Raw genomic sequence first — 26,378 nt, 5'->3', positions numbered from 1 at the left:
CTTGGCTTGGTGTGTGGGTGCCTGTTATTCGGGCTGCGGCAGAGGATTTGGACTCTGAGTCAGACCCAGCGCTAATGAGGTTTGTGGAGTTAATTCAGCTGTGCTCTGCAGTGTCCAGCTCGCTTGAACTTTGCTGCGTTGATGAAGCGGGCAGTGAATTAATGCGCGGGCAGGTGGGCAGGACACGGAGCGCGGGGCTCAGCCCCTGCCCGCCTGTTCCCTCTGTTTTCCCCCCGGTTTTTGGCTGTCGGACCCTGTCCCGTGCCTCTGGGCTGGCTGGGAAAGGCAACGCTCGTGGCCGGGCAGGGCTCTGGGGGCTGCACGGGTCGGGGTTTGTCTCCGCAGGTATTTGGGTGGGGGTCAGGGAGCGGTGGCGGGGGTGCCGTGGGTGCGACGGCAGAGCCGAGCCCTTTGGGGACAGGCTGTTGGAGGTTTCGGGAGTTGCCCTGTCCCTCAGCCCAGTTCCAGGGGGAAAGGCTGTTGTGCCTCGGAGCTGGCACCCAGGGAAAGCTTTGACGGGTGAAAGTGTGCGAGATCAGCGGGGCTGTGGGTGCCTCCGACCCGCGGAGCCCACCGGGGTTGTTTTCCAGAACTGTTGGCTGCCCGTGCAAGGGCAGAGCAATGGAAGGGGGGTTCCCGGAGGAAAAGGCCAGGAGGAAGTGGGGGGTTCAGGGTGGGCTTGGCTGACCTGCAGGTGTTGGGGTATTTGCAAATTGGTGGATCTGAAACGGACAGGGAATAGGAAAAAGGGCAGGAGGATTGGTGTGAGGGGGCTGACAGGCATGGGTTAGGTGGGGGAAAAGGGGGATGAAGAGCACCCGCACAGGGGAAGGAGGCAAAAAGTGTCTTGTGGGGCCAAAGGAGCAGAGAAAGTGGCAGGAAGAGCACATGGAGGGAACGGGAGGGTCCCGGGGCTGTGCGGGCATTTGGGCAGTCCCCAGGCAGGGTCCTGCCCTTCCTTCTCTGCTCTTTGGGGTTCCTCCCTGCCCGAACCCGGGGGCAGAGGGAGGAGGTGGTACCACAGCCACCAGCCCTTCACAGCACACAAAGAGCTCCCAGCAGCTCCAGGTGGGTCCCTGGGCTGGATCCTGCTGTGTTTTGTCCCTGGCTGGGGGATGCTGGGGGCTGTGTCTGGGGTCTGGAGCTCAACCTGGGAGCTGAAAACAACAAACGGAGACGCTTGCATGGTGTGTCCCAGCTGGGGAAGGAGGGGAAATGGATGGGGAAGGCAAACAAAACCAGACCAGTATGATTTTCTGTGTAAATGATGATTTGATTTGTGGGTCGAGTTTCTGGGAGTTTTTTTGGGGGCCTGGCTTGATAATTTCCAAGGTTTGAAGCATGGTCCCAGCAGTTCTGTGGCACCACAGGTGCAGGGGAGAGAGAGAACACGAGCTGTGTCCCCGATCCCCTGGGCTGTGGCTGCAGTGCCCATCCCCAGCGCACAGGGATGTGTGTGGATGGTCCTTGATGCCGTGCACCAGGGTCAGTCCCCCACACAGCCCCCATGGCTGCAGCCATGGAAAGGGCAATTCCACCCAAGGGAGGAAAGGCTGTGCTTGGGAACTCACTGATTTCCTGCTCCCATGTCCCAACCTGCCGGGTGTCCCCCACGTGGCAGCTGGGACCAGGCTCCTGCTGTTGCTTTGTGGCTCATCACAACCTCCTCCTTGTTCCCTCTCCCCCTGGAGTCTGCCACTCCAGCCCTGTCCGCTGTCCCATTGCACCAGGGGATTGTTCGGAGCATTGCCCGGATTTTTGGGGATGAGGTAGCCAGCCCCAGCTTCTCCAGACTGAGGGGTTCTTGGCATATTCCTGGAGCAGGTTTGTTGGCTGTGCTGAGGAGCAGGGCAAAGGCTGGGGGAGCAAGAGGAGACCAGGAGGAAATGCTGGAGCAGGTCTGGGAAGTGGTAGGAAGTTTGTGTGCAGCCAGGAGCTGTTCTGCCTTTCTCCTTGTTTTTGCACTACTGAAGAGATTTTGTTGTTGCTGCTGTCATCATGAAAACCCAACCAAATCCTGCAGCTTTCCTGAAGTGAAAGTGGCATTTTCCCTTCCATAGGACACTTCTGAAAGCAAAGGGTGGCTGCTCCCGTATTTTTGCACAAATATTGCAGGCTGCATTCCTGCGGTGGCAATGCTCTGTGCCACCAGCACCCGGCCTGCTGGCATCTGCCCAGCAAAATCCTTGAAGACTGAAGGCTCACAGGCCAACAGGACGTTAATATTGAGCAGGATTTTATGGCCTTTTATCTCAGCACTTGAAAAGAGATGATGGCAATTTATGTGCCCGAGGCCCAGGGTGTGTCTGTCTGTTCCTTGGTGACTTTTTCCTAGCTGGTGATTAAAGGATGAGGAATTAGGTCCTTGGGAGCTGAGCAGTCTGGTCTCATACTCAGTCCTTTCCTTGTGGCTCATGCCATGGTGGGAGATGGGATTTGCTGAGTGCCCAGGTGATGTTTTTGACTGTTTTCCTTCCACGGACTCTAAGGATTTCTTCCCTACCCTTTCATCCCACCTCTAACTGGCACCTCCCCACGCCTCCGTAGCACTGTCCTAGGCTGGGGCAGAACAAGGGAAAAAGGGATTTTCCTGGCTTCAAAATCTGCCTGTGCTGGTAGCAAGGGACACAACGTTTGCCAGCGAGTGCTGGTGTGAGGACTGTCACTGAAGGAGGTCACAGGCATATCCAGAGTGAGGAGTCTTGGCCTCAGAGCCAGCACTGTGACTTGGCCTGGGGGGACAGGGACCACCCTAAGCCAAACCTGCAAAGGGCCCGACTGGGGACAGTCAGTGTGGCAGGGAGGGAAGCAGAGGAGTTCCCTTGGCCAGCTGGTCCCTTCTACCCATCAGAAAAGCAGCCCATTGGCAAAACAGCACATTGGCTATGGGTCCTGAGGAACAGCAGAGCTTCCCGGGGTTTCCCTGCAGAGATGCTGCCCTGAGGCTCCCATGTTCCTCACGTTTGAGCCACTGGGCATTAATGACTGTGATAAATCCCTCTGGGCACGGCTGACAGGATGAATGAGACACTGATGTCCTGTCACCTGCTGCCTGTGTATCCAGTGACAGTCACAGGGATCCAAGTGCAGCCACCAAGGGAGATGTCCTGTGGTGTTGATGCTGGGCTGGTTGAGCCCTGTGTCACAGCACTTGCTGCATTCAGTGTATTCCACTGGCTGCAGTGGCCAATGCAGGAGGCAGAGGCGAAGTGTGATCTGGTGCTGCCGAGATCAGGTTGGGTCTTTCCAGGGGTTTCCCTGCAGCCCAGGCCAGGCTGTGAGTAGCTGAGTCTCCAGGTGACTGCTGTGTGTGCTGGATGTCCCTCAGGGAACTTGGGACAACAACTATTCCTGTTTCCTTTCCCTGTTTTAAGTGGTTTTCACATTCTTTTCATTTTAAAGTCAGGGCTACACAGCAAGAAGCTACAAGACAATTCATTCACATTTTATATTTCACAATTGCATCTTCCAGAAAGGAGATGTTTTAATTGTATCTTTACAGTGTTGTTTTTTCCTTGACTGCTCTCACTTGCCCTGCTGGGTGCCAGAATGAACCTCTGGCACAGCAGCTGCAGAACTCGAGTTCCAGCTTTGTCCCTTTTGTTTACCATATCCAAATGCTGACTTCTGGGTGGCAGGTTCTTGTTTTCTCAGTCACGTGTGGTGCAGGGAGAATGGTTCACTCTGTTTAGGATTTGGCCTCTGTGTCCATCAAGGAGTCCTGCTGCCCTGGACAGGACAAAAGGGAGCTGCCAGGCTCTCAAAACCACGGATTCATTCAACAACTCCAAAACTCCAAGCCTGGCATTTCCCAAGGCCTCACCCTCTTTTTATTGTTGGCTTGACCATCCTGGAAACTCTTAGTGTGATAGGAAATAACTGAAGGGAGGGGTCAGTGTTGCTTTTGGGGAGAGATGTGGACAGTCGCTTTGTTTTCCTCTGTTTTTTCTTTTTCCCTAACCTGCCAGGAAAAGCAATGTCTTGGCCTGGGCAGTTCTCACACGTGTGGATGGTGCTGGGCTCCGGCCAGGAGCCTCCTGTGCTCCAGCTGCCTTCACTGTGCTGCTGCTGTCGAGCTGGGCACCCTGACTCCAGGCACAGGGGTGGCATTGTTGGGAATTTTGAGCCTTTTTCGATGCCTGGCTTTGCTTTCGTGCCCTGCCCTGCAGAGCTCAGCAAATGCTTCCAGCCTTGGTTTCCCTGGGATGTGAGGGCTGTTCCACCCCGGCAGGGCTGGGAAGGGGCTCTGTGGGAGCTGCCCTGGTCATATCCAGGTCCATTTCCATCCCTTGACTCTGTGCAATGTAGTGATCCCTTTGTTTCAGGAGGAAGAGGATGAATGTGCTGCCACGGGCGTGTGCCAGGCTGCTCCTCCTGTCCCTGCTCTGCGCCACCGGCCTCTGCCAATGGAGCAAAAGTGAGTGGAGCCGTGCTGGCTCTGTCTGCCACCTTCCCTTGGAGACTGTGTGTACCTGTCCTGGGCTCCAGAAACACCAGTCCTCGTGTGGATAACACCTGCTGGGTGCTTTTCCTGCTGTTTTGGGGCCCATCTCTTGCTACCTCGCTGCTGTTTTGCAGCCAGTTTTCACTAACCAGGCACAACCTCCCTCTCTCCATGGGATCAGCCTTTCTCACACCCTCCCACAGCTCACTTTGTTTTCCCCATCCCTGATGCCCTGATCTTTCCTGGCAGATAACCGCTGTGTGCTGTCCCGGGCAAAGAGCTGCACTGAGTGCATCCGTGTGGATAAGGACTGCTCCTTCTGCACCGACGAGGTGAGACCTTGCAGGGCAGCCTGGGGCTCCCCTTCCCAGCCTGCTGATGGAGGGATCCCACCACCCTCAGTGGGAGAGGGACACGAGCAGAGGCAGCTTCTGGATCCAGCTTCTCATCTGGATGGGAAGCACTGAAATGTGGATTTCCTTTTGGTGCGGAAAATGGGGAGGGAGGGGAGTCCAGGGCAGACTTGCAGCAATACAGGGGTTTATCAGAAAATGTCACTGTGCCAGAAACATGGTGTGCAAGGGGTGGAGGGAGAGTTTTATCCCACACAGCCCAGTAACTCACTGGTGGTCACATTTCAGCTGCTGGTTCTGTGCGAGGCTCGTCCCCATCTCTCTGCCCCTCTCCTGCTCCCAAAAGCTCATAATGCTCTTGGCACAGGACCCTGCTTCCTGCCCTGTGTATTCCCCCCTTTCACAGTGGATCTGGTGCTGTCTGTGGCTCTGAGGCTGTTCTTGCTCCCTGGCAGAGCTTTGAGGAGCCGCGCTGTGACCTGCGGGAGAACCTGCTGCGCTCTGGCTGCGGCGAGGCCAACATCGTGTACACCCAGGGAGAGATGAGGACACTGAAGGTGCGTGCTGGGGACACAGCCCGTGCTCAGCCTCTCCTGAGGGGTCCTTCACATCCTCCATCCTCCTCTAGAGTCTTCAGCAAGAAGGCCCAGATACTGTTTATTGAGGGTCTACTCAAAAGCAATGCCTTCCCTGGCTGGTGGACCTGATCCAGGCCGGGGTGACTTTGCAGACAAAGCAGGTGTAAGCAAAATGCTCACATCCTTCTGGAGGAGGTGCCTGGCTGGACACGTGTGGACCTGGGGGAGGCTGTTGGGCAGTACATGAGGGAGGGGAGCGTGCTCATCCCTGCCTTTGCACTCCCCACACATCTCCCTGCTCCTTGCCTCCTCCTCCTCCTCGTCGCACCCACGCTGGAGATGGAGTCCATCCCCTTCACGTCACTCTTCTTCACAGAATGCCAGCATCAACACGTCCCTGCAGAGGACCCAGGTGTCCCCCCAGGCCATGTCCATTCGGCTGCGGGCTGGGGAGGAGATGAGCTTTGTCATGGACGTCTTCCAGCCCAAGGAGAGCCCTGTGGATCTCTACATCCTCATGGACTTCTCCTACTCTATGTCTGATGATCTGGACAACCTCAAAAGCATGGGGCATCAGCTAGGTGAGGGCAGAGCTGGGAGAAGAGGGGAGCCTGCTCCTGTGCTGATGAAGGCAGGCAGCTTGCTCCTGCCTGCGGCTGTGAGTCCTCTGCCAGCACCAGAGAGGGGAAAGCAGCTGGCAGTGGGCTGAGAGGTGTCTGTTTTAATTAGAGCTTCTCATTATCACTGCTCTGTGCAGCCCCGTGTGGGGATGTCTCTCTGCTCCTGCAGGGATCCTCACATATGCTCTCCCCTGCCAGCCCAGCGTGAGGCTGGTGCCTCTCAGAGCTGATTTGTACAGGGCCTTTGGCGTCTTGAACCTGCTGGGTGCTCTTGCAGGAGCTCCAGTTTTGGAGCTGCCAAAGGGGGTGTAGGTTTCTGGCCTATAAAACCCCAGAGATCTTAAAAGATGACAGTTTGGGAATCTTATCTAAGAACTGACCAGCAGAGAAGATGCCCACAAAAGGACTTCTTTCCCTGGAGCAGGGAGCTCACAGGCATCTGTTTATTTATGAGTCTCCCCGTTTCTTTCCTCTCCTCCCAGCGGGCTTCCTGCAAAACCTGACTTCCAATTACACCATCGGATTTGGCAAGTTTGTGGACAAAGTCTCGTCTCCTCAGACAGACATGAGACCCGAAAAGTGAGTGAGCCCCTTGGGTCCCTGAGGTGGGAGTAGAGGGAGTGGAAAGTGCCTTCTGCTTCTCTGTGGCTCTCAGTGCCTGCAGTGCAAGAGCCTCCATCCATCTCTCTGCCTTCACTGCCCGTGTCTTCCCTGGTCTCCCTATCCCTCAGGGCTTGATGCAGCACCGTGATAATGCCAGCAGTGTCATCCCCTGCTTTCAGACCTTCCCTGCTCTGCCACAACAGACTGCACAGCTTGTCTTCTCCTCTATCTCTGCCCTCATCCCTTCTCCCTCTCAGTGCTGGTGGCTGAGCTGCTCAGCTCCGTGACTTCCCTTGAGGGACTCTCCCCACACCTCCTCTCCTTGCACCCCAGCATCCCTTTGCTCCTGCCCCACACAAGACCCCTGGTTCCATCTCTCCTAGGCTGCGTGAGCCCTGGCCCAACGCCGACTCCCCGTTCTCCTTCAAGAACGTCATCCGCCTGACCAGCAACATCAACGACTTCAGCCAGGAGCTGAGCAAAGAGCGCATCTCTGGCAACCTGGATGCCCCCGAGGGCGGCTTCGATGCCATCCTGCAGACAGCTGTTTGCAAGGTGAGGATGGCCAGGGCTGTGTTTTTAATGAACGGATCTTCCTGATGCCCACTGATGAGCAGAAGAGCCACGCACTGGGCAGCCCAGAGGGCAGCCAGGGAGCCCAGGTTCAGCTACAGTTGGTTCCTGCCCTCCCAGCCATACACTCCCAGAGCCAAGCTGTTTTGCATTCCAAATTTTTCCTAAGTCTTAAGAACATGTGTGTGTCCTGGTGTTTGATGCCCAGCACAGGAGCTGCTGGCTGGGCACCCTGCATCTGCTCTTTGCTCTGTCCCCCTCCGTGCCTGCGGTGATGAAACTCTGCTCCCTGGAAAAGAGCCCACTTGGGCTTGGCTGCTTGGCTGAGGGATGAGCACAGCTCCAGACATGTCTGGGGAAGCGTGGGCTTGCCCCCTGTACACACATGTGCCTGGCACCGAGCTGCTGGGTGGGAGACACCCCATGCTTTGGGGGTGCCAATGGGTGCTGGGGTTCCTGGGGGCACATGGCTGGTTGTGTTTGCTGCCAGGAGCAGGTGGTGCCTTGTCCCTTGGGTATTCCAGCTCCTGTCAGTGCTGGCTTGCCAAGGGCTGCAAATGCTGCACAGGGGTTTGGGAGGCACAGAGATAAAGGTTCCTTCTCCCCTTCCCTGGCTGCAGGATAAGATTGGCTGGAGAAATGACAGCACTCACCTGCTCGTGTTCTCCACCGAGTCTGCCTTTCACTATGAAGCTGATGGTACCAACGTCCTGGCAGGGATCCTGGCGAGGAACGATGAGCAGTGCCACCTGGACAGGCACGGCACCTACGTGTACGACACCAAGCAGGACTATCCTTCAGTGCCCACGCTCGTGCGCCTGCTGGGCCAGCACAACATCATCCCCATCTTTGCTGTCACCAACCACTCCTACAGCTACTATGAGGTGAGGAGACCCCGGCAGTGATGCCACGTGGGATTACCTTTCCTCCAGGACCTCTGCTTCAGCTCAGCTGTGAGGAGAAAGTGTTCTGCCATCGCTTGTCCCCAAGCGCTGAACCAAGACCTTGATATTTGGGAGGGTGCCACACTGTGCTGGGGGGCTGCTCTGGGTTGTGGGAGGTCTCGGGGTGTATTACTGGGTGCAGGAATCTGAGCTTCTAGAGCTCTCCCTGTGGTGGTTTCTGCTTCTTGTAAAGCAGTGGAGGCACAGAATTGGAGAGTAATTTAGGTTGGAAGGGGCATTTGGAGGTCTCTGATCCAAGTCCTGCTCAAAGCAGAACCTGCTCCCGTGATAGAGGAGGGTTCTCACGGCCTTGGCTCAGGGAGCTCCTGTCTCTCTGCAGAAGCTGCACAAGTATTTCCCCATCTCTGAGATCGGGGTGCTCCAGGAAGACTCTTCCAACATTGTGGAGCTGCTCCACACAGCCTTTGAGGTAACGGTGCTCTCTGGGGCTTCACTCTGGCTCCCAGGGAGGGCAGAGGGTGGGCAGCTCCTGAGCGGGCAGGAGGCAGGATGTGGCCCCTCTGGAGCAGGCCATGGGGTGCTCCCGGGTCCTGCTGACAATCAACGTTGTGTTTATCCTCTGCCACCCAGCGCATCCGCTCCAAGATGGACATTCGGGCTGATGCCACCCCCAAAGGCCTGAAGACAGAGTTCACCTCCCCAATGTTTGAAAAGACAGAATCTGGCTCCTTCCACATCATCCGTGGAAAAGTGGTAAGTCCTCGGATGGCAGCGGAGGGACAGCACGTGGGAGGGGATGAGCTCCCATGTCCAGCTGGGATGTGGTCCAGCAGAGCTGGCTCATCCCTGCAGTGTGTCCCTTCCTTCAGGGCAAGTTCCACATGCATGTGAACGCTCTGGAGTACGTCGGTGGGCAGCACGTCTGCAGCCTCCCGGAGAAGGAGCGGGACGGAGTCATCCACGTGAAACTCACGTCCCTGAGCGACAGCCTGGCGATCAAAACTGCTGTCGTCTGCGATGTGTGTCCCTGTGAACAGGTGGGGTGATGCAGAGACGTCCCCTGCATCAGGCCAGCCTGGGGTGGGAATGTGTTGGCTGGTGCATGTGGGTCCTGCTCGACCCCTCAGCGATGCTCAGCCTGGCCAAGACCTCTACCACTGCCTGTTCCAAGCTGAGCGTGATGTCCTATAGCAGAGCTTGGTCTTCAGGGCAAAACTTTGCCCCTGGATCTGCCTTTCTGATTCCTGAAATGGCCTTGGGGGCAGCTGGGCCCATTCAGCAACACCTCTTCTCTCCTCTCTTCCAGCAACAAGAGTTGGACTCGCCCAAGTGCAGCTTCCACGGGAACTTTGTCTGCGGACAGTGCATCTGCCACCCGGGCTGGTAAGGGCTGTGTCCGGATCCACACCCCTCTCTCCCAGGGATCCTGCTGGGTCCGGGGACCCTCAGTGACACACACTCATGCCCTGGGCACCCTGCCCCGGACCCCGCTGTGCTGCGCTCTGCTCCTGCCCCTCTCAGCACCATCTCTGTCCCCAGGCGAGGGGACACGTGCGACTGCTCCCCGGCCTCATCCCTCAACAACAAAGCCTGCATCCGCCCGGGGGACACGGAGCCGTGCTCGGGGCGGGGCGAGTGCCTGTGCGGGAAGTGCCAGTGCTACTCCGAGGACCAGACCCTGCGCTTCGACGGCGCCTTCTGCGAGTTCGACGTCCTGCAGTGCCCGCGCACCTCCGGCTTCCTCTGCAACGGTGAGAGCACCCCAGAGCCCCCCAGCTGGGGCATGTGCTGGGTCTGGTGGCACAGACGGGGTGTCCTGGACTGGTGGCACTGGCACGGGGGGTTGAGTGACCAGTGATGGGCGGCAGGGACTCTGCGCTTGCAGACGGGCAGGGAGGATGCTGTGGAGTCTGTTTGCAGCCCCTTTGCACCCCAAGAAGAAGCCCCTTTGAAGCCCCTGTGCACCCCGAAGAAAGTGGGGGAGCCACAGACAGGGCAGGGGGAATGGCCCAGTGCTGGAGCCCAGCTAACCCCTCCTGTTACCCCCAGATCGTGGCCGCTGCTCCAGGGGTGCCTGTGTGTGCGAGAGCGGCTGGGAGGGCCCAGGCTGTGAATGTCCCACGAGCAACGACACCTGCATCGACAGCCGAGGGGTAGGTGCTGCCCTGCCCTCCCCAGGGACCACTGCTCCAGGCAGATCCTCAGGGCTGGAATCTCTGGGCTGCTGGGGCACCTTGCCGAGTCCCAGAGCCACTGTGTGTCTGTAATTGCTCTCAGACACCGGCTGCTGCCTCTTCTCTCCCAGGGCATTTGCAATAACCACGGGAGGTGTGAATGTGGCAGGTGCATCTGTGACATGGCTTCGCTGTACACCAGTTCCACCTGTGAAATCAGCTACTCCCTGGTGAGCCCCTCCGGATTTATCACTTATTCCCAGGCAGAGCCTCCAGGGAAGGAAGGCAAAGCAGAGATGAAGGCACATCTCAGTCAGGAGCAAAATCCTGAGCAAGGGTTTTTCTCACCTGTCTTGTGGCCAGGAAGGGGCTGGCATGGGAGCTGCTTTGTAGCCACCAGCTGTTTTTGCCCTCCTGTTCACTAGCAGCAACTGTTGGGAGTCTGTCTGTGTTTATCTGCACCTTGGTGATGGGCAGAGGTTGGAGGCTCAGTTTGTGGCTTGTTCTGATTTGCCTCAAGACTGGGAAGAAACTCATTTCATAGGATCACAGACTGGTTTGGATTGGAAGGGACTTTAAAACTGAACTCATTCCAACTCCCCTGCCATGGTCAGGGACACCTTCCACTAGATCAGGTTGCTCAGGGCCCTACCCAACCTGCCCTTGAACACAATTGATTTCCCCATTGACAAACATGGGCTAATCCCACAGGGGGGATGGAGAAAGCTGGCTCGATCGTGTTTTAGAAAGGCCACTGAAACCCTTGGAGAAGATCTAATTGCTGTCCAAATGCAGGCTGTTGGTAATAGGGATTTTGGAGACAGCTGGGCTTATAAATCCCTCATTAGCTGCCTGCTCTCAGTGACTCCTCTTTTTGACCTGGACCTTGCCCTGGCTCTGGGGTGAGGATGCAGCGCTGTGTCTCCAGCTCTGCCTTTCAGAGGCTGTGTCCTCCCTCGCTCCCGTGGGTGTCCCTGACCATCCCACCCCACCTTTCCCAGGGCTTCCAGGCTGTGTGTGAGAGCATCCGGGACTGTGTCCGCTGCCAGACCTGGGGGACGGGCAGCCTGAAAGGGAACTGCAGCTCGTGCCAGCTGCAGATCCAGATGGTGGAGGAGCTGAAGAAAGGTAACATGAGAAGCAGAGCTGGGTGCAGACACGTGCAGTGTCTCCTGTGTGCCCTGCTCCGTGTGTGTGTGTAGGGTGCTCCCCAAATCGTTCCTGGCCCTGGTGACTTCACAACTGTGTCCCCTCTCCCCGCAGAGGAGGCTGGCGAGTACTGCTCCTTCCAGGATGAGGATGATGATTGCACCTACCATTACACCCTGGAGGGAGACCCCAGCGTCCTCCCCAACACCACCGTCCGTGTGCAGAAGAATAAAGGTGAGCAGGGATCTGGGAGGAGCAGGGGATGTCCAGCCTGGGGTTTGGATCAGAGTGACCAACTCCACAGTGCCTGCAATCCCTGCTTTGTCCCTTTGCTGTGCCCCTGGGCAGGGTCAGCTGCAGGCAGCACCTCCCTGCCCACCTTGCTGTGTGACACGGGTGGGTGACACTGTCTGTCACGTGAACTGCAAGGTGTGGAGTGTGGCACTCTTAGAGAGACCTTTAGGGATCAGAGCCTTTCCCCTGCTGCCATGGGCAGGGATTGCTGCAAGGTGCTGCACAGCCCTTTGGTATGGCTGGGTGTGAGCAGAGGTGTGGTAGCCCTCCCTGAACAGCATTCCTCGTTGTGAGGAATTCCCAAGGTTAACTGGGCTGCTCCATCCCTCAGAGAGCTGTGGTCCAGCTGTTCCCCTCTGTCCCTGCCTCCCTGCTCCCTCCCTGCACACCCCACATGGGGGCTGATGCCTGGGAGTGACGTTGCTGCCGCTTGCAGAGTGCCCACCTGGGAGTTTCCTCTGGCTCATCCCACTGCTCATCTTCCTCATCCTGCTCCTGGGACTGCTGCTCTTGCTCTGCTGGAAGTTCTGTGCCTGCTGCAAGGTGAGTGTCTCAGCTGGCTGCCCAAGCCCAGGGAGAGAATCAGGTATGGCCAAAAACATGACGCATTTCTAGAATCCACCCAGCCTCCAGCATGGCCAGATTGGCTGGGGATGTCCCTGTGGTATCCAGCACCTCTGTTATTGCTGACATGAGCCACTGGTGAAATTTTAGCCGGATTTCCCCCATCTGGCTAAAATCAGCTTGAGAGCCCCATGCACCCGCTGCCCACACATCCCTGCTGATGTGGATCCTCCTGATGGAGACATGGAGGGGTTTTGTCCTTGGCCACAAAGTGATTGTGTCTCTGGCCGTTTGTTTTCTAGGCTTGCCTGGCCCTGCTTCCCTGCTGTGCACGAGGTACCAGCCCTTGGTCCTGGGGGAAGGGTCTGGGGGATGCACTGCCTCCCTTGGTTTGGGCGTGTGCTGGGATAGGGATCCCTCCTCTGTGAGCTGGAGAGGTGGATCAGGGAGAAGGCTCCTAGCAGAGAGCCTGAGACAAGGAGCCCTGGAGATACTGGTCCACTTTTCTTCCCTGCCCCACACCATGGGATGCCCTGCTGGGAATCCCACTGCTGGCTCTTCCTGGCCTTGTAATGCTTAGCTGGTGAGACGTGTTCTCCCTGCTCATGGCCACCCCTTGCTCCCTTCATCTCACTCCTCTCCCGAGATCCTAACCCCCTTAGCATGGTGGAAACGCTAAATATCCCCCAGAACAGAGTGTCTGGCATTGGGAAGCTGGTGGCTGTCGCTGTCCCAGTATGCCCAGGCTCTGACCCCGCCCCTGGCTCTGCAGGTCGCACCGTTGGCTTCAAGGAGGACCACTACATGCTCCGCCAGAGCCTCATGTCCTCCGACCACCTGGACACGCCCCTGGTGCGCAGCGGCTCCCTCAAGGGTCGGGACACGGTCCGCTGGAAGATCCACAACAATGTCCACAAACAGGGCGTCACCTCCCCTGCTGCCACCAACCCCAAGGACCTCAGTGAGTGTCACCTGTGAGGGACAGGGCGGGGGAGGTGTTGTGGCTGCTGTAAAGGACCCAGAGCCTTGCTGGTGGCCACAGAGTGTCACCTCCCAGCCCAATTACAAGGGTGATTGTTCCTTTACCTGCTTCCATCCTGGGGGAAGCTGAGCAGCACAGTCCCGTGTCCAGCCCTGTTCTGTGGCAGGGCCCTTGGAGACCTCCTGATGTGCCCTGCTTGTGTCTTAGTCTCATGAGCTCAGTGACCCAGCCTTGATTTTGTTGCCTCATCAGTCCAGAGCCACCACTGGACACTGTTCCCTTCTCTGGATCTCGCAGAGAGCTTCCCAGTTCTCCCTCCCGTTCTCAGAGAGGGTTTTCCCTGCTGGCGCTGTGGGGTTGGGGTGTTGGTGACACAGGAGCTGGACACGGAGCAGGGTGTGTGTCCCCGTGCTCCCAGCCTCTGGGTGGGTTATTTCTCTGACCAAGAAGGAAGGAGTTTGATTTGGGAATTTCTCTTTCCAGTTCCCTACGGGCTGTCTTTGAGGCTGGCCCGGCTTTTCACGCAGAACCTGGTGAAACCGGACACCCGGGAGTGCGAGCAGCTGCGCAAGGAAGTGGAGGAGAATGTAGGAGCCTGGGCACAAGGGGGGCTTGGGGTGGCCTTGGGGACAGCCACACAGAAGCAGTTTTTCTTCTTTTGTGAGAAAGCACAATTTTTAAGGTCACAATTGTAAGAATTAGCGAAGAATCTCGTTGAGGTTTCAGGTTTGCTTTGGGGCATGTGATCTGAAGCTCCTGTTTGGCTTCAGTTTGCAGCCTCTTGCCGTGTCCTGGGGAGAAAACTGGTCTGGGAGGGCCTGGGGTGGGTCAGAGGGCTCCTGTGTTTTGTGGCAGCAGCATCTGCTCACTGAGCACATCCCTGTTCAGTGAGGGATACACTGTGAAAACCCCTCTTGCCCCGTGCAGCTGAACGAAGTTTTCAAGCACATTCCTGGCTGCCACAAGGTCCAGCAGACCAAGTTCAGGTGAGTCAGTGGGGGAGAGACTCCTGCAGGGCAGGGTTCCCCCAGGGTGCTGCTGATGATGGGATGGACCAGAGAGCTGGGAGGTGAAATCTGCAATGCTGGGAGGGAGCGTGGGCTGTGAGACAAGCCTGGTGTGATGCTTCACCCACCCAGGGCTGCAGAGCAGAGCCCACCCGGCTGTGGAGGAGATCTCAGCTGAGTCTGGCTTTGGAGCAGCAGGAACAAATCCTGGTTGCATGGTGCTCGATGGGAGAATTCCCACTGGCTTCAAAAGTTTTCAACCTGATGCAAACTTAGGAGAGCCTGGTGCAGGCCGGGAGGAATTTGGGGATGCCAGTGCTGAGCAGGGAGTGGTATCTCCTCCCTACAGCCTGATGCAGATGTGATCTCCCCTGTGGGCACGTTTCCTCACTGCATTGGGAAACCCAGGGCGGGAGGGAGCAGCCGGGCAGGAGGGAGCATGTGCTGGGGCTCTGCGGGATGGGTTGGCACCCGCGGGGCAGTGCTGCAGCTCAGACCTGCACAGGGCTGTGATTCACACAGCACTTTGTCTCTCTAAAGGTGTTAGTCACTCTGATTTGGTTGGGTTTTTTTATTCCCCCAGGTTACAGCCCAATTCTGGGAAAAGGTAAGAGGAATTTGCGGCTCTCTGGTGCAGCTTCTCCCTCTTTGTACACACACGTGTGGGGTGACTGAGTGCCCCACACACTCACTGGCCCCCAGCTGCTGTATGAGATGAGTTACTCTGGTCTCAGCTCTCACCTGCCTTTCCCTCCCCCCCTCCCAGGCAGGATCACACCATTGTGGACACGGTGCTCACCGCCCCTTACTCAGCCAAGCCAGACATCATCAAAGTGGTGGAAAAACACGTTTCCCACGAGGCTTTCAATGATCTGAAGGTTGCACCGGGTTATTACACGGTGACCTCAGACCAAGGTAGGGAGCAGAGCCCAGCGCTGCCTCCTGGCTGGGTACAGGGGGTTATTTCCCACCTCTCACCCTTGCCCTTTCCCCCAGATGCTCAGGGAATGGTGGAGTTCCAAGAGGCCGTGGAGCTGGTGGACGTCCGTGTCCCGCTCTTTATCAGGGAGGAAGATGATGATGAGAAGCAGCTGCAGGTGGAGGCCATCGAGGTCCCCAACGGCATCGCAAAGATTGGGCGCAGGGTTGTCAACATCACCATCATCAAAGAACAAGGTGAGGGGCTGAGACTCTTTGAAGGTGTTGGTGTTTGAGTGTCCCGTGTGCAGACGGGCTGGTGTGGTTTGTGAGGCACAGTCTGCATACCTGGGCACCCCCAGAGCAGAGACTTGCTTGGTGACTCCTTTCTGAAGTCACCTGGGTTTAAACTGGAGCATCCTTTAAAGCATCCAAAGGAGGGGCATCTTCCCTGCTGGCAGAAACATTTGACCATCACAAGTTTAGATGCTACCAGTTCCATGACCGAGTAAGGGCTGACCACATTCCTCTGCTGCTCCAGCTCATACAGTGCTGGAGTGAACCCAAACCCCCTTGATGTTATTGTGCTAATGTCCCCAGCACGTTCCCTCTGCTTCCCACCTGGCTGTTCTCAGCAGGGAGCACAAATGGGGAGTGGTGATTCTCCAGCCCATGCAATGGGGTTCCTGCACAGTTCACAGCTGTGGGTGACAGGAACTCTCTTCATGGAGGACACCTGAGTGTTTGTGATGTGATTCTTTGTGTGCTTGCTCTATATATTCCTTCTCTCCTGCCCTTTCCAGCCAGCAGCCTCATCACCTTCCTGCAGCCAGCCTATTCCCACAGCCGCTTTGATAAGCTGGCCAAGATCCCTGTCGTGAGGGAGATCCTAGAAAACGGGAAATCCCAAGTCACCTACAGGACCCGGGACCTCACTGCCAAGAATGGCAGGGTAAGGGTGGTGCTCCTGGCCTTGGCAGGCAGGCAGGAGTGGGAATGTAGGGCTGGGAAAAGGCCAGCCCTGGGGGTGCAGAAGAGGGGTTATCAGGATGTGGCTGGGGAAGAGGGGACCCAAGGCTTGAGGTCGGCACAAAGGTAGACATTCCTCTCCATGCCTTGCTCCCTCAGGGAGGGAGGACCTGAGAGGAGGTCTGTGCCTGAGGCAGAGGGTACTGGCTGCCCCTGGAGCTGTGGGCACTGGGACGCAAATGGAGATTGACTGGGGAATGAGGGAAAGCTCTTTGGGAGTCTCCTCATGGATGCTGCAGGCTGTAATCATAGAATCACGGAACACTTTGGGTTGGAAGGCACCTTACAGATCACCTTGTTCCAAGCCTCTGCCATGGGCAGGGACACCTTCCACTAGATCAGGTTGCTCAGAGCCCCATCAGACCTTACCTTGAACACACCTTTTCCTTCTCCTCCAGGACTACATCCTCACGGAGGGTGAACTGGTCTTCCAGCCTGGGGAGACCCGAAAGGAGGTGCAGGTGCCCTTGCTGGAGCTGACAGAGATAGACACCCTCCTCAACAACTGCCAGCCCAAGCAATTTGCCATCGACCTCCTCCACCCCAAGTATGGCGCCAAGATCGGCCGCTACCCCCAGACCACGGTGACCATCGCTGACCCAGGTAGGGGCTGGCAAGCAGGCGGTGACAGTGGCTGCAGGGGCTATGGGACCCCCTCCCCGGACCAGCCCACCCCGATGTGGTGCACAGAGTTCCAGCGTTGCTCAAAAAGCCGCAGCGAGGTTCCTCCAGCTCCGACTGGTGGATTTGGGTCCCCCTCTAGAGGCACGAGTGGGAATGGTCAGTGGGCAGGGAGAAGATTGATTGTCTCCCCGGGTAAAGGAAATTAAAAGGGATTCTTAATTCCTTTTCCTTGGGAATTTGAGTGAAAAGCCATAAAAATAAGGGAGAGGTAGGACTTGCCATGAGTGGTGCGTGGTGCTTCCTGTGGCTGGACAAGGAAAACTGTCATCAAGTGGGTCAATAACATAAATAATGGATTTATCACAGCATGGCAGGGCAGTGCTGAGAGAGGCACGCTTCCTTCTTTCATCCAAGGGGGAGGACTGGCGCTGATGTGATCTTTCTTGTCTGCAGAGCTGGTGGATGGTGTCCCCTCGATGTCTGGCCTGAGCCAGGTCCCCCAGTCCCCCAAAGGCCGCCTAAGTGCACCGCTGAATCCCGATGCTCGTGCCCTCAGCTCCAGGGAAATCAGCTTCAACTGGTTTCCTCCACCGGGAAAACCCCTGGGGTACAAGGTAAGGGGTGAGTGGGTCCCAGGGAAGAGTGTGGGTTCCCGCCTGCAGGTGTTTCACACAGACATTTGTACCAAAAGGATCCAAGTACACACCCAAAAAGGGAGCAAGTTCATCCCTTCTGGTCCCCTCCATCCTTGAGGAACCACTGCTGGGTGGATGAGGGCTATGCAAGAAGGATTCCTGATGACTCCATCTCCCTTTCCATCACTTATCATGAAGTGCCCAGGCTGTCCTGGCCTCCCATTTCAGAGGAATGACACAACACCGTTCCCAGAGCAGATTTAGTAAGAGACAAGGAGTTTGTCACCCATTATGTGAGGATCTGAAGGAATCACGGCTTGCTCTTGCTTTGCCAGGTGAAATACTGGATCCAGGGAGACCCTGAGTCAGAAGCCCATCTCATTGATGTCAAAACTCCATCAGCACAGCTGAGTAACCTTTACCCCTTCTGCGACTACGAGATGCAAGTCTGTGCCTACAACGCCATGGGAGAAGGGACTTACTCGGACATCATCCGCTGCCGCACGCTGGAGGAGGGTGAGTGACCCCACACCTTCCTTCCCTCCACGTGGGAGCAAGTCTGTACCTCTGCACCCAGCCCTGGGGTGAGGCCTCCAGCCCTGAGTGTCTCCCACTGCAACCCAGCTGTGATCTGGGGAACTCTGGGCACCCACTGGTTCCTGGCTTGCAGTGATGGGGACCCTTTGCTTTTCCTTCCCAGTGCCCAGCGAGCCTGGGCGCTTGGCTTTCAACGTCGTGTCTTCCACCGTGACCCAGCTGAGCTGGGCTGAGCCTGCAGAAACCAACGGGGAGATCACGGCCTATGAAGTCAGTTATGGGCTTGTTAACGATGACAACGGTAAGAGCTCATCTTTGGATGGGACAGTGCAGCCAGGTGAGGGGTAGAGGACACTTTCTGCAGGCTGGGTTGGTCCCAAGCAGCAGCAGCAGAGCCAGAACAGCTCCAGGCATGTTTCTTTTGAGAACTGGCATTTGAATGGGTCACTTCTTGATGGAAAGAGCACAGAAAAATCACCAGTCTGGATTTAACCCTGCAAATGCCAGAGAACTCTGTTCCCATTCACTTCCATAGTGTTTTATGTTGTTTTTCATGTCAAAAACTTAGTTCACAGGTCTAGATAAAGGGATGGGATGCCAGGAAGGCGTTATTTGTGACACAGAACACCTCTCCTGTAGCTTGACTTCAGCATTCAGTTTGGGAATTACCCTGAGATGATGCTGCCTGTTGTGAGCAGCCCAAAGAGCTGCTGCACTTTTTCCAGAGCCAGGCTGCATCCTGACACCAAAGTGCGGGGTGTTGTGGGGTCCTCTGTGCCTGGTGGGTGACAGGCGTGCTCATGCCTTGCAGTACCCGTTGGGCCCATGAAGAAGGTGCTGGTTGAAGACCCCAAGAAGCGCATGGTGCTGATCGAGAACCTGCGGGAGTCGCAGCCCTATCGCTACATGGTGAAGGCCAGGAACGGCGCGGGCTGGGGGCCTGAGAGAGAAGCCACCATCAACCTCGCCACGCAGCCCAAGCGCCCCATGTCCAGTGAGTGCCAGCCTGGCCAGGGGGCAGAGGGGCAGGAGCCGTGCTGGGGATATCACCCCAGCTGCTTCCCCGCCTCCTGTTTGCTCTGTTGCTCCAGCCACCCTGGGAATGCTGAGGGCCAGCTTGAGCATGGTGTGGTTTTTTGCTGCTTGTGTGGTTTTTTTGCTGCTTGTCTAATGGCGCTTTCCACCTCTCCCGCAGTCCCCATCATCCCTGATGTCCCCATCATTGATGCAGAGGGAGGTGAGGACTATGACAGCTACCTGATGTACAGCACAGACGTGCTCCGCTCTCCAGCCGGCAGCAAGCGGCCCAGTGTCTCTGATGATTCAGGTTCGTGTCTCTGAGTTTGAAAAGGTCATTTCTAACGTTCATTTTCCTTAACACCAGCTTTCAGCAACGAGCTTCACTGCTCCTTTCCATCTCTCAGAGATGGGGAGATCCAGTCGTGGAGATGGTGGAGATCGGCCTTTCCAAAGCTCAGTTGTTGCATCCATGGGAACACTTGGCTGCTCACAGTGTAAATAAGACCAGTGCCTCCTTGTTGTAGCCATGGGGCAAAGAGAAACCTCAGTGTGGGGTGGGAGAGGAGCTTTTCATGGCCCTCCCTGCTCATCTTCCCTTTGTGTTGCCATTTGGCTGGACCATGAGTGTTGACATCAGCAAACAAGCACCGGCAAAGGCACAGAGTTCTGAGTCCCCTGGATGCTTGGGATCTAGGCTAAGCCAACAGGAGGGAACTCAGCAGTGCTGGGAGGGCACTGACCTCTCTTCCTCTCTCCCTTCACTTTCTGAGTGAGGCTGACTCCCTGGTCTTGTGCTGGGAAAAGGAGGGGAAATGAACCATAAGTGAAGCGATGGGGTGTGTCTGTAGGATCTTCTCCAGGGGGGTTCTCCAGGGCCTCGGACCCAAGAGCGAGTCCCTGGTCCTTTCAGAGAGCAAGGTGACGGGAACAGCAGGAGTCCAACCACCCCAAGTGAGCATCGAAGAGTGACGAAACCTCTCCTGAGCAGAGGACAATTGTTGCAGACTCTTCATGCAGGGACAGGCGTCCGGTGGGACTTTGACTCTCACCTTTTGTCATGATGGACACAGGGCTGGAAAACAGTCCGGGGGTTGAGGAACCCCCTGCGTGTCACGCTCCCACCATTCTCCACCTACCAGATGGTTGCACCACCTGAACTCCTCAGCTCACACTTGGCAACACAGGCTGTGAACAGGCGTCGTCCCCACTGGTTCTTGTCCCTGTCCCAGCAAGCAGCACGGAGGTGGTGGGTGGCCCACCCTGACCCCTGCAGACCGTGCCAACACCAGTGCTTGCGTTGTCCCAAAAGGCTCCAGGTGGAAATTTGTGCCGTTGCTGGGAGAAGACCTGGACCTTCGCCGCATCACCTGGAGGCTCCCCCCCGAAACCATTCCCCGCCTCTCTGGCAGCAGCCGCCTCTCCTCGGACACCGAGGGGCTCCTCCACGAGGAGGACAGCGCTGTGGCTCCTGGCAGTGTGAGGAGGAGCGGGACGCCCGGGCCCCAAGCAGGTGAAGGACGGCTCCGTTACGGCACTGAGTGTCCTGTCTCGTCCTGCTTTGAGCTGAGGGGCCAGCGGATGGGCTCTGTGTCCCCTGCCTCCCCTTGTGTGCCCACCCTCGTGTTGGTGTGATCTGCTTCAAAACCTTGTCCCGGTGTGTCTGCTCACGAGAGTGTCAAGGTAACCCCCATCTCGGCACGGACTTGGGAGCCTGCTAGCAAGTTGCTTCTACCAAAGGCTGGACCTTCGAGGCAGGAGCAAACTCAGATGATACCAGCTAAGTGCCACCTCCAAGGGCAGCTCTTCACCTTAATTAAGTGCCCCAAGCTTCTGGGGCAGATCTGCTGGACTGTTAAACAGAAATCACTCTCTCACAGGTGGCTGATCTCTCCTGGCCTGCTGGGAGGGGATGGGGATTTGTTTGTCAAGGACCAGAACAACGGAGTGGAGTTTGCTTTTCAGATCCAGCTGAGATGGGATCCAGGATGAGATCTGGAGAAACTGCCTCCATAAAGAGCCATTTTCCTTCTTCCACCTTCTTTTAAAATCTGAAATTATAAACCTGTGCTTGCATCTAAGGGGAGATGTGAGAGAATGTGGCGAGAACCACAAGGCAGTGCCCCAGCAAGGCCGAGGTCTGGAGTTACCTTGGGCACCATGGGTGTGTCTGGTGCTGGGTGTAGGGAGAAGTCTTTGTTTACCTCTTTGTTTCTGTGTCACTTGTTGGGTGTTGTGGCTTGTTCTAGATGTAGCGTTCCAGAACCACCTTCCAGAGTAGCTGAACCTAGGATGTAGCCAAGGCGGGGGGGCACCACGATGCCTCCTGCTTCCTCTCCATAGAAACCGGAGCAGCAGCTTTGTCCACAGCCACGTTCCTCACGGTGTGCCCTCTTCCACAGAGCACTTGCTGAATGGCCGGGTGGACTTCTCCTTCCCTGGCAGCGGCAGTGGCACCCTGACCAGGACAGCCAACACCAGCTACCACCAGCTGAGCTCCCACATGCACCAGGAGCACAGGGTGATGGGGAGCTCCTCGCTGACAAGAGACTACTCCACGATGCTGATGGGGCACGGTGAGTACCACAGGGATGGGACCCATCCTTCCCTTCCATCCCCATGACTGCCTTTGGACCTGCACCCTAAAGTCCTCGTGGGGTGAGGACTGTGCTCACAGCTAAGGGGGCCTATGAACCCCAGGTCTGGAAGGTCATGTCCCCACCACTGATCTTTGGTGCTTTGCTAAGGCCTCTCTGCTTCCGGACCAGCTTGGAAGGGGTTCGCACCCCCCACATGCAGGGTGCTCAGGGAAGGGAGCTCCATCCTTATCCTCACACCAGGGAGAGCACGTGTCTCTTCTCCTCACTCTGTCCAGCAGCGTGGTTGCCTTTCAGCTCCATGTGTGTCAATCAGCTGGTGCTGACAGAAGGTGGTTCAAAGATTCTTCAAACCTGAGCCTTAAGAAGTCACCTGTGCAGGAGCCTGGGCTGAACCTGCTCTGAGATCTCCAATGGTGTTTTTCTCTTTCTTCTTGCACTGCTTCTGTAGATTACCCGGGGACACTCCTCCCTCCCATCCATGAAGATGCTGGGAGGACACTTCTCCGGCCCCGGGACGTGGGTTTCAGGAGCAGGGCAAAGGTGAAGGGTTACTACCCCAGCATTGGCTGTCGGGACTCTATAATCATGACTGATGGGTCCGCAGGGATGTGCAAGTACATAGGTACAGCTTGTGCAGTGTCTCCTCCCAGCCACACATCCCATAACAGCCCAGCCACCGTCCACCCATGAGCTGCTGCCATCCACTGCTCACCCCAAACCTCCTCTCCATGGCTTGCTGTGTGCTGTGCTGATCTTCCTCCTGACCCAGCCTGCGCCTCTGTCACACCACCTTTCTGTTTGCAGGTGAATTGCAGGTTTCAACCCACCTGGACTGATTAACATTCACCACCACTGCTGCCACCGTGCTCTGATCATCAACCCATTGTCCCCATCCTCTTCACTCCTAATGAGCTTCTTGTTCTCAGTCTTACTCCACAGGCCTTTGGAGAACTCTTGGGGAGAACGCGTGCTCCTTCTGAGATGTCCCTCTGCAAGCTCCTTCTCAGTGAGGGGTTTCAGTCCCTGTGTGTCACCTGGGGGGCTGCTGTGCTCTCCATGAGCTTTGTGTCCCAATGGGACAAGCTGAGGAGCACCCAGATGTGGTCCCAGGCCACATGAACAGAGCCTGGAGGTGTTGGGCTGATTTAGCTGTAGTTTAGGGCCAGTCTTAATTGACCTACACCTGATGAAGTCTATGAAGCTTCTAGCAGACTGGACAGGGTGCTTAGGGTTGAGCGAGGAGGGTCACAGCCAGCACCAGGCCCCTGCTCTGCGCTCTCTGCCACAGGGGCATGAAGCTTACCTTAACTTGTCCCACCCAAGCCTGGCACCCTGAGGCCGTGGGACTTCCCTGTAGCTGTGCAGAGCCAGCCAGCCCGCCCCCATGACAGGTCAGCTTGCAGAGATGACATCTCACCACATCCTCCCCAAACCATCAGGACCATCCCATGTTTGCGTGTGCCACCCCCTCCTCTCCCCCAGCCCCCTTAGCCACCGTTCCCAAAATCTCCAGCCTGATGCTCCCTTTCTGCCTCAGACTCCAGGAAGCCGCTGGGCATCCCTGACACCCCCACCCGCCTGGTGTTCTCTGCTCTGGGCCCCACGTCCCTGAAGGTGAGCTGGCAGGAGCCACGCTGCGAGAAGGAGGTGCAGGGCTACAGCGTGCAGTACCAGCTCCTCAATGGAGGTCAGTGAACTGGGGGGTTGGCTGGAGTTTTGTGTGGTGGAGAGTCTGCTCTGGGTCTTCTGGCTCTGGAGGACCCTGCTCTGAGAGAGGGGGGTTGGACCAGATGATCTCCAGAGGTGCCTTCCAACCTCAGTCATTCTGGGATTCAGGGTCCTAACTCTGCTTCTTGTGTAGTTTTTTTTTTTGTGCAGGAAATGTTGCAGCTACCCCACAGCTTTCATTCCCTGTTTCTCTCAGACGGAGAACAATTCCTGGGGTTGCTTGTAGAATCGTCTCTCCTCCAAAAATTCTCCCCTTTGACTGATTCGCTCCATCAGCCCAAGCTTCTTAACCTGAATGTTTTTTCAACACATGGGACTTAGAAGAAGGACTGAAATGAAAATATCTTATTTTTACGTGAATCTCAGGGCAGCATTAGTGCAAATAGAATTCTTTTGTCTGAAACTCAAGCTTTTCAAGAAGCTTTTTTGGAAAAACCTCTTGTCCTGCGCTACCATTGCTGGTGGCAAGGTGTGATGGGGGTGGTTGGGGAGGGCCCCTGGATGGCTTTTGCAGGCAGTTTGTTTGAGACAGAGTTTAGGTGAAAGTTGTGGCTCTGTCTTTGTGCCTGCAACGAGGTGTTGACCTCCTCTTCTCCGTGTGTCCCAGGAGAGGTGCACAGGATCACCATCCCCAACCCCAGCCAGAACTCGGTGGTGGTGGAGGACCTGCTGCCCAACCACTCCTACATCTTCAAGGTGAAGGCGCAGAGCGAGGAAGGCTGGGGCCCCGAGAGGGAGGGAGTCATCACCATCGAGTCCCAGGTGGACCCGCAGAGCCCGCTCAGCCCCGTGCCAGGTGAGGTGGCTGGGGACAGAAGGGTGGCACTGATGTCTCTGCTGCTGTCTACAGTGCTGGCCTGGCTGTTTTCTCTCCTCTAGCCACATCCTGAGCTCTCCTTTCCTTCCTCTCATTTTGGAACAGGACCTTCTTCCCCACACACTCACTTTGCACTCGTCCAGAGATCTGAGCTCTTCTGGCTCATTCCATAAATGCTGTGTGCACATTCCTCTCAGGCTTCCTCTGCTGTGATTCTGACCTGTCCCCGGTGCCCTTGCAGGAACCCCCTTCACCCTGAGCACCCCCTGTGCCCCTGGACCACTGGTTTTCACTGCCCTCAGCCCGGACTCTCTGCACCTCAGCTGGGAGAGACCCCGTGAGCCCAATGGGCCCATCCTGGGCTACAGGATCACCTGTGAGATGCTGCATGGAGGAGGTACAGTATCAGGCTGAGGCAGCCCAGTTCCCTTCTGTAGAGCACAAGATACCTCCAGCTAAGGCAGCAACTTGCTGCATTTTTGCTGGGACCAATAAAAGAGTTGTTTGCTTACATCAGTGCAGACAAAGTGAGGACATGAGGCTGATTCCAGGCCTGGGAGCTGCTGGCTCCTGACACTTTGTGCCATTGCGTGGTCTGGTCTAATGTGGGAAGAGGAAGGACCTGTTGAATATTGCAGCCAAAACCCTGTGGAAGTTGGTTGTTGAGGCTCCCTGCTGTAGTGAAATGGAGTTGTCTTAACCCTTAGTAAAAGTGGGTGTAATCCTACAGCCCATGGAGTGTATAAAGCTCAGGGAAAGCCAAGGCAGCAGAGGTGGGGGGAGTGTGTTTGGAGGGACCATCACTCTTGTCTATCTTCACCTCTCTGTGTGGATTAGGGGAGCCCAGGACAATCTATGTCGAAGGAGACAACCTGGAAACCACCCTGACTGTGCCCCACCTGAGTGAGAATGTCCCGTACAAGTTCAAAGTGCAAGCCAACACCACCCAAGGCTTTGGGCCAGAGAGAGAAGGCCTCATCACCATTGAATCTCAGGACAGAGGTACAGTACCATGTCTTTGTGGGGGTGCAAAGAGAAACCTCTCAGAGCAGGCAACCCAACTCTCACAGTCACTCGCCAGCTCTGGTGGTGACTCCGTGCTCCACGAAAGACATGGAGACAGCGTTTTCCATGAAGGCAGTGCTGTGCCTGGTGAGCACTGTCCCAGTCCTGGCACACCGAATGAGGGAGCACCTGCCACTGTTTAACTTATGGTGAAACTTCTGCCTGTTTGTACAAATACCTGGAGGCAGCTTCTTACTGCCCAGGTGTGAGACCTTCCCAGTCCTCTCAGTTCCTCCTGAAGCTGGCTCCAATATCAGCAAGGAAAAACTCCTGAGACTGCTGGTGCTCACTGTGCAGGGTTGAGGCGTTGGAAGCCCCTTGTTATTTCTTGACTGATTTGTCCCTTTTCCTTCTCCCAGGTGTTTTCTCGCAGTTTGGAGGACAGCAGTACATGAGAGAAGAAGTTTACAAATTCCCCACTGAATACACCACCAAAACCAGCATCAGCCATTCCTCTCTGGACCCCCACTTCACAGGTAGGGGCTCATTGTTGCTTTGCAACCCTCAGAAAACAAAGGGGAATTCTGCTTGGCCAAAGGTCTGATGCTGCTTTTACCTCAAGTGCCAAAGGCAGGGAAGGAGGGTCCATCAGGTGGGATTTTCCTATACTGTGTCCCCGCTTTGCCCCAGGGACAGTTGCAGTCATTCCCACACGTGCTGCCCAGTCCCAGAGGGAATGCTGAATTCCAGAGTCCTCCAGCACTGTCCCTGGGGACCAAATCATAGCTCTTCCTGCAAGGTTTGATCTCTTCAGAGCAGTAAAAACAGAGCAGTGCGACAAACCCTTTATTCACATCAATGTAGTTGTCCCATGCTGTCCCACTTCAGCTCATGGGCTCATGCTGCAACACAGAGAGTTTGGGAGTTTTAGGAGATCCATCCTCTTGACTGACACAGCAAAGCACTGGATCCCTTGGTGTGGAGAGGCCCTTAAATACCACTTTCTATGATGGAAAACAAACTGCCTGGAATCATGAGGCAGGGCAGACCCTGTTCCCTGTGAGCCCATACTTGGTGCCTTCCCCTTGCAGACGGGATGCTGGTGACCACCCAGCGCGTGGAGAACTCCAGCAGCACTCTCACCCAGGAGTTTGTGAGCCGCACCGTGATGGCCAGCGGGACCCTCACCCAGCAGGTGGAGAGGCAGTTCTACGAGGCCTGA

The 26,378-nt window shown here is 56.4% G+C and overlaps 1 protein-coding gene across 1 annotated transcript; it reads left to right on the top strand.

The window, feature by feature from the left end:
• On the top strand, positions 1 to 26,378 carry ITGB4 (integrin subunit beta 4; the record flags this gene model as incomplete). The annotated part of the gene is made up of 41 exons (XM_082293837.1): positions 1 to 79; positions 4,326 to 4,417; positions 4,694 to 4,776; positions 5,253 to 5,354; positions 5,752 to 5,956; positions 6,478 to 6,574; positions 6,982 to 7,153; positions 7,792 to 8,055; positions 8,456 to 8,545; positions 8,707 to 8,829; positions 8,946 to 9,113; positions 9,383 to 9,459; positions 9,616 to 9,827; positions 10,126 to 10,229; positions 10,382 to 10,480; positions 11,252 to 11,378; positions 11,514 to 11,633; positions 12,130 to 12,236; positions 12,560 to 12,593; positions 13,030 to 13,218; positions 13,723 to 13,826; positions 14,167 to 14,225; positions 14,830 to 14,853; positions 15,013 to 15,161; positions 15,243 to 15,422; positions 15,968 to 16,116; positions 16,592 to 16,796; positions 17,271 to 17,431; positions 17,788 to 17,968; positions 18,153 to 18,290; positions 18,801 to 18,983; positions 19,185 to 19,320; positions 20,326 to 20,519; positions 21,409 to 21,582; positions 22,055 to 22,228; positions 23,144 to 23,293; positions 23,942 to 24,130; positions 24,393 to 24,548; positions 24,989 to 25,153; positions 25,576 to 25,692; positions 26,248 to 26,378. The coding sequence occupies exons 1-41, from the start codon at positions 75 to 77 to the stop codon at positions 26,376 to 26,378; spliced, it is 5,589 nt and encodes a 1,862-aa protein (XP_082149963.1). The 5' UTR covers positions 1 to 74.

This window comes from Coloeus monedula (assembly GCF_965178545.1).
Source record: "Coloeus monedula genome assembly, chromosome: 19".
NCBI lineage: Eukaryota > Metazoa > Chordata > Aves > Passeriformes > Corvidae > Coloeus > Coloeus monedula.
Note: the sequence above shows the minus strand (reverse complement) of the source record. Positions and strands in the feature narration are given on the sequence as shown.